Source organism: Morone saxatilis, unplaced genomic scaffold (genome assembly GCF_004916995.1).
Source record: "Morone saxatilis isolate NCDOM2014 unplaced genomic scaffold, NCSU_SB_2.0 Contig2, whole genome shotgun sequence".
Taxonomy (NCBI): domain Eukaryota; kingdom Metazoa; phylum Chordata; class Actinopteri; family Moronidae; genus Morone; species Morone saxatilis.
This window is the reverse complement of record NW_023339762.1, coordinates 4,707,954-4,715,547: the sequence shown is the minus strand read 5'-3', so window position 1 is coordinate 4,715,547 and position 7,594 is coordinate 4,707,954. Positions and strand designations below refer to the sequence as shown.

The window sequence follows — 7,594 nt, the reverse complement described above, 5'->3', positions numbered from 1 at the left end:
TGTGAAGCTTTGGCGACCCCCAGTATGTCAGCATGTCATAGTAGTACAATACACAGTCCCTTCCTTATTAACTGTCAAACAGCAGTCTGGGAAACATAGTAAAATGACTATATGAAATAAAATTACACAGAAAGTGGATACGTCACATTCAATCCCAAAATAACTCCTGATGTAAGAGCGGGAGACGATTCAAGGGTGGATTTCTCCTGAGACTTTAACTGTAACACCGTGTCCCATTAATATACAGGTATAGTACATACTGTACACATTGTGTGTCTAATTGGCCGACAATGATCTTAGGATTAAGATGTTCTGATGGGAAACCCAGTGCTGGGTCACAGAATGAAAGTTGAAAATGGAGTCTGTCATCTAGCACAATTTATTCCACCATTTGTTTACAGTAGCTTGTAAATGCAGTTTGTTTGTATGTTGATTTGTAGTAGTCTTCATACATCAGCTCTTGGCATTCTGAAGAGTGAGTTAACACCTCACATGATTGGAATATCAAACAAATATTGTTAAATATGAACAAATGAATAAATAAGCCCCGTTCAGTGGATCCACAGTGGGACTAGAGTCCTTTTTTCGGGTCTGAGTGGCTCACGTCTCCAGTCGCAGTCAGCCAGACCTACTCTAGCAGAAACACAACTTNNGGGGGGGGGGGGGGACTGACAGTAGCATAGACCAAGAGGTGCCTCTTGAATCACACACACACATGCACAAACAGTCATATGCACGGAGACGCACACACACGCACGCTCTCGACACTCGAGGCTCTCACGAGAAAATGACTAATCATGGTCACATAAAAAATCTGGCAGATCTGAAAAGAAAGAACCAAGAGAGGTTACGCGTGTCATTTACAATATGTCATGTTTTGCTTTCGTGTTTGGCCGACCACGGTTAAACTAGCAAGTCACCAAGGTGTAACGGACGTGGCAGTCACACCACACCAACAGGAGGAACATAGGTACATCTAGACCTGTAACATTTCAAATACCAGCCAGACACACACACACACACACACGGCACTGTTCCAGTCAGCCCTCTACACTGACCTTTCACGCTTTCTCAAACACACACACACACACACACACACACACACACACTAGGCTTCAGCAAAAGCTATGTTTCCAAGCTCTCTCTCTCACACACACACACAGTGCACATACACGTACCGGGTGAAGCCTGACACTGGAGCATCCCAAACACACGTTACACAGTAGGAGCGTAAACTACATTGCTGGCCCCTTTCTCCCTCCTAATCAGAACTGAGCATGCTCAGACCGCTCCCCAATCCATCCTGTACACACAAGACATTTTTTTTAACCCTCCATCCCTCCCTGCCTGCCCAGGTGTGCACAACCCGGATCTAAGAAGCATTTTGGGTACTTTAATTTGATTATTATGAGTCAAATTTGACGAGGAGGGCTGCAGAACTGAGGCAGGAACTATGAGAAAGAAGCACACTGGAACCCAGTCTGTAATGTCACCGAGTTGGAGTCCTGTTGTGAGATGAGAGGCCTACCAAATAATGTACAAGTCTGTTTCTTGAAGCAAGCTTCTGCAACTCAACAATCCTCAACAATTTCCTCCTTCTCTTCCCCCTCCTCCTCCTCGTCTTCCTTCTTCCTCGCGTGGTTTCCTTCCTCTTCCCTCCTGCCCGCTCCCTGCTCTGCTTCCTCTCCTCTCTCCAGTTAAGGCCATGGGAGGGCTGGACACAAATGACTGACAGGCCTGGATCCAAGATGGAAGGCCAGCTGCTGGAGGCCTGCGAGGACCTGAGCACGTCAGGGAGGCAAATGGCCACTCGAGTTGGAGGGGATGGGGGGTTGAGGCAGATGAAGCCCTTCAATGGACTTTGTTAGCCTGGAGAAGTGGGTGGGGAGGGAAGGAGGGGCAGGGAAGGGGTTGTTGTAAGCAGACGTTAAATGGAGGGCTCGGGAGGGGCCCTTTAATGTACGATGGGCAGGTTTTTTGGTTCAGTTCACGAGGAATAATTATCTTGGTTAGGATGGTGGATTCTGTCAGGATAAGTATGTGTTGATCACTTTGATTGTTTCATCAGATTTGGTTGCGTCTGTGTCCAGATATCCATAGCAGGACAACCAGATGTCCTGGAGACAGAGAGGAGGGAGGGGTTAACTTTTCATATTGCACGATCAAATTTAATATTTAATTTACCCAGTACTTTTGGTTTATTACCAAATACCTACAAAACATACTGTTTTGTATCCTTTTAAAGGATCATCAGCCTCAGCTGAACTTTATGTTTAGTGCTAATCTTCAAATTTCAGCATGCTAATGTGTTAAATTAAGATTGTGAATATTGTAAACACCCCTGTTAAACATTCATTCATTCGCATTGGGATTATGATGTTAGCATGCTAATGTTGGCATCCATCTCAAAGCATGGTTATTTCTAAGGAGGCCTACAGCGTCACAGGGCATGGCTGTAGACAGTATTAATATGTTCCTATTCTGTGTTTATGTTTTATTGGAGCTGGTTTTATCTTGTTTCTGCACTGTAAAGCACTTTGTAGCTTGGCCTTAGAAAGGGGTTGTACAAATAAATATATATTATTATTTAAAATGTTCCCCTCCAAAATGATGTTTAAAGTCTTCCCATACAGAGCAATAATCAGTTCTACAATTAATTTGTGTCCATCATATCACCAGAGGAAGACAGGGACTGGACCCCATCTGAATTTTAATACAAAGCCAACATGAGCTTCTGTACAGTGGTTTACTTGCACAGTGGTATTTTGCAATAATTAGTATTCAGAGAGTAGTGTGTATGTGCTGTGTGTCTCACCTTGAACAGTATTCATAGTGGGCCATAGTGGTCAGTCAGAGGGGTGTTCAGGGCAGGATCGATTGATCTCAAACCAAGAGTCTATACAGCTACAGATACACATAGACACACAGTCATTAAGTTATTCTGTCAAACCAATCACAAGATAACAATTTAATCACATTGTAGTCTTAAATGGATTCAGTACTACAGAGGATTGTTGCTAAAGTAACACGTAGGCTTGTTGGAAGGCCTCCATGCACTCCCACGTTATCAGAACATACGCAATATACAATATATAAATGAGACCCAGTGGAAAACAGAAGTGTTACAGCACACTCACATGTGCATTAAACTTCACATCCTCACTGCATTTTATGGAACCGTTTAACAACATTTCTCTATTACTATTGGTGTGTAATACAAAGAAGAAGATCGTTTACTTCAGTAAAAGAAGGCGTACCACCATTACAAGTATAAAGTTTTGCATTCAGAATGTTGCTCGATTTGTCATTTGTAAGATTCTCTTTATTGCCAATGTGTGAACAAGTTGAAACGTATCTTAAACCAAGACCTTCCCGACTCTCTTGGTTGCCTTTGGACTGTTTTTTATATGTTGCTGTGTATGGATGCAGGTCACATTTTCTGCTAGATCCAAAGAATGTGTCTGCTCTCTCTGCTTCCACACAGTATCAGTGTGACACACTAGCTAATGTTAGCTTAGAAATGGCTAACGTCTACAAATGACTGGCATTCACCACAACAGTCCAAAGTCAAAGCTAACATTACTGCAAAGCTTGTGAAATATATTATGATATTGTGGTTTTATCGGATAATATTAGCTTGCTTGATAACATGGACAAATTGCTAGCTAGCTAATGTAGCAAAATACTGTAAGCTAGCTTCATCCAGACTCCTGGGGCTGATCTGGGGCTGGCGTTGTGGGCTGGCTGGTGTCATTATTCAATGTAGCTGGGTTGCAGCTGGCTAACCTTAGCTTGCATGCTCGCTAACATTATTACTAGCAAAATAATTAAAGGTTAACCACATGTTTTGCATATAAACTCTTTATTTACAAAGTAATTAACTACTTGTATAGCTGACAGACAGTTTATCCCTTATCCCAGTTTAGTGTAGGTGTAGTGAAGTAGCAGTAGTATAGCATATAAAAAAACAAAATCAAGTAATTCACAGTTGTGCAATGGATTGGACCTTTTAAACCAAAATAGTTTTTTAAGGTCAATAAAGTCATCCAAAATGTTTGGAAGAACCTCTACTAATAACCATAATACTAATGCTAATGCTAATGCTAATGATAATGCACATTTGAATTGCAGTAGCAACACATCCATTATACATGTGTGAAATCCAATCAGTCTTAACCTGCAATATTACAGACTGTCAGATGCATGCAGTTTAGCAAATATTACACAATTTCTCTCTCAAGTTTTGTGAAGTAGAAATATAAAGTGGCTTTAAAATGGAAATACTTAATCTAAAGCATCTAAAAATTGGGATTTCCTTCAACTTATAAAGGGTTGTGAAGCAGATCAAGGTATCCTGTAAAACCCTTATTTACATTGAAATCCAGGATATTAATGCAATATTATGCAAATACCAATCAAAATCAATCAATTAAGTAACATATTTAGCGTGTTTGTGTTTTTCATTAAAACCAATGGAAAAAAACTGAAGAAGCAACATCCAACTTGTGACAGGAAACACTAGTGTTGATGGGTAATGCACACTCAGCTATAAGACTTTTGGAAAAACTAGCAGCTCTCATTTGTTTATGGTAATTTTTCCGAGTTATCAGTTAGTTAATCTGACAGTTTAGAAAAGCTACACGCAGCACCTTTATTGTCCAATGATATTATATGAATAACCTCTAAATCAAAAGCAACAAGTAGCTACTGTCCATCTTTAAGGAATGTTTTTATTGGAGTGCACTGAGTGGATTTAATTAGAAGAAGTGCAAAATTATATAACGGGCAGTGATTCAAATCTGTGTGTGTGCGAGTGTGTGTGTGTGTGTGTGTCACCTTTTGTGGTAGATGCAGAGGCATGGCAGTCTGGCTATGGTGTCCCCTTGCTGCAGTTCCTCTAGACAGATCACACACTCACCGGCATCCCTCGCCAACACATCATCTAAAGTGGCAGGTGCATAAACACACACACGCACACGCACACACATACACACAGAGCAGAGCATGTATCAGTATGCACCAAAGACAATTTCAGACTCTAACAGCATATCAAACACAGCAGAGGGCAGTTACGAGAGCATGTTGGTGCATTACACAGAGCAGATATAGTGGTTAGTTTCTGCTTGTACCAATGAAAATGCACAAAGATTCAGGATAAATTAGGAGCCTCAAGTCCATTTCCACTGTAGAAAAATAACAGCGTCCGTCATATGAAAATTCACCACTGTATACTTTTATTTCCACACAGCTATTTACTGTAATGAACGAAGGCTTTTAAAAAGTCTTGAATGGTCTATAAACTATATAAGGCAGTCTAAAAACCTCAACTATAGTTTCTAAAGTTTTTTTTTTTTTTTTTTTACATTCAGTCAGTTGTTGTCATTCAGTCAGTTGTAAGCTTGGAAGGAAGAAAAAATAAATAAGGTAATATCGCAAATGTGGTGTTACGCTACTGCACAGCAAGTTGATCACAAGTTTTATTCACATGCATGTTCACATTTAACGCCCCTGAATCCTTGGCTTCAAATTTTAAAGGTCCAGTGTTATTGTGTATTGGCAGAAATGGAATATAATATTCATAGGTATGTTTTATAATAATTCAGTGTATAATCACCCTGAATATAAGAATTGTTGTGTTTTTGTTACCTTGGAATGAGCTGTTTTTATCTACAGAGGAAGCGGGTCCTCTTCTGCGGAGGCTGTCATGTTAAACTTACAGGTTTCTACAGTAGCCCAGAACAGACAAACCAAACACTTGCTCTAGATAGGGCCTTTTGCGTTTTCACCGAAGCTTCACCGGAATTACACACTTGGAAAGCGAGTGGTATTTAGTTACGGCTACATGCCACTAAATCCTACGTACTGGTCCTTTAAGTATAACATTAAATATTCATGACTAACAATCCAAGATTATGAAGTTATTATTTATTATATGTCAAAGACTAAGCTAATCTTCTTTACTTGGGCAGATGTTGCAGCAAGCTTAAAGGCTAAACACTGTGTTTTCACATGCTGGTAAACAAAACTCAGGAACTGCTTGATTCTTGAGAAGCTGTAGCATTTATGTTCAGAAAAATTTTAGCCTAAACCAAACATTCATATTATATTCACAGCTAACTGCTAACTTAACCCTTCTCCATCCAGTACACCTTACTCTGTCTCTCTCCTTAGGCTGCACAACTAGACACAAAAACTGCTTGTGAATGAGTCGTAAAACCTGGAAATGAGTTTGGACCCTCTGGTTTCCCTGTCTCGAAGATAATGTGTTATTTGAATGTGTTTTTTTGTTAGATGCCTGAAATAAGGTCCGTGGTTAAATGTGGTCCCCTTGCTTTAGGGGTGTAGGCACAGAGTATCACCCCCTTCAGTCCTGTAGTTGGAGATGGAAATGGGTAGTAGGGTTGCACAATTAATCGCAATATGGCCCAGTGCAATATGCAAATCGCAGAAGCTGCAATTTTTTGATAAATGTGAATTGTGTGACAAACAGCATTATAACTGTACTGTAGTTCTGAGGAGATGCCCTGGCCTACAAATCTCGTTCTCCATTGTAAGAAAACATGTTTGTTTGCTCCAAGCTTCGTAAATTTGTGATGCAAAAATGATCATTCCTGCTAATTGCAAATCATATTGCAATTGCAATGTGATGTTAAGACCATATGCAGTCCTAATTGGTTGTGCCTCATGGTGAAGCTGAATGATGAAGAAGTGTGTTTTTGGAAATTATGGGGAATAGAGGAAGGGCACACATATAATAAGCTACAGTTATCTTCTCTAACATGACACACAAACAGCAGTACAGAAAGCACAGCTGCAAGAAGCTGCACTTCATGCATATGGTGTGATGTCGTAACACACTGAGAATAAATACACTGCATGCAACAAATAAAGCTTTGAACTCTGAACCTGAAATATACAGCAGATAATATAGTACAACATGTTATTTCACACAATACCTTATTTCCCATCTGTCACTGTGGGCCACCTCTACAAAGACTGTGCAGCCTGGCTGCTGCCCCAGTTTGAGACTGGCTGGCTGGTAAAGCAGAAACCCCAGCTTCTAATCCACAGTGAGTCAATTAAGAGCCAAGCTGATCGCAGCTTGTCACCAATTATCTGCAGCTTTTTTTCTTTGCGCATCATGATTGGTGGTGAACTGACTCTGTGTATTTTTTTCTCTACTTTAACTGCTTATCATTCTTCTCTTTACTGCTCTACTTCCCAGCAATGTCCTGTTTCACCATATTTTCCCAAGAAAGTCATGTGAAGTCAGGACTAGTGCTGTGTATCGGCAAGAATCTGGCAATACCATACGTATCACAATACAGGGGTTACAATTCAATATATTGTGATATATTATGATACTGTATGCTTGGCGATAAATTTAATAAAAAAATCTAATTTTAAGAAAATATTTCATAGTATTTTTACACCCCTAGTCATCACACCTGTCCTACTCTTACTCTGACTGGCTTAACCTAATATTCTACCCATAACCAACCCAAACCAAAAAAAAGCACTTGTATGCATGTCCAACACTCAAAGTTCGAGGGGATTGGAACATCTCTAAACCATATGTAAAAAAAAAAAAAAA

General features: G+C 40.1%; 1 protein-coding gene across 1 annotated transcript in view; it reads right to left on the bottom strand.

Annotated features, from left to right (window-relative positions):
* Positions 1 to 978: 978 nt before the first annotated feature.
* The window catches only part of znrf1 (zinc and ring finger 1), a gene marked incomplete at its 5' end in the record, with an annotated part of 56,054 nt that continues 49,438 nt past the window's right edge, over positions 979 to 7,594 (bottom strand). The window contains 3 exon segments of the mRNA XM_035664640.1: positions 979 to 2,117; positions 2,816 to 2,904; positions 4,837 to 4,942. Coding sequence (XP_035520533.1) covers positions 2,847 to 2,904; positions 4,837 to 4,942 — 164 coding nt within the window.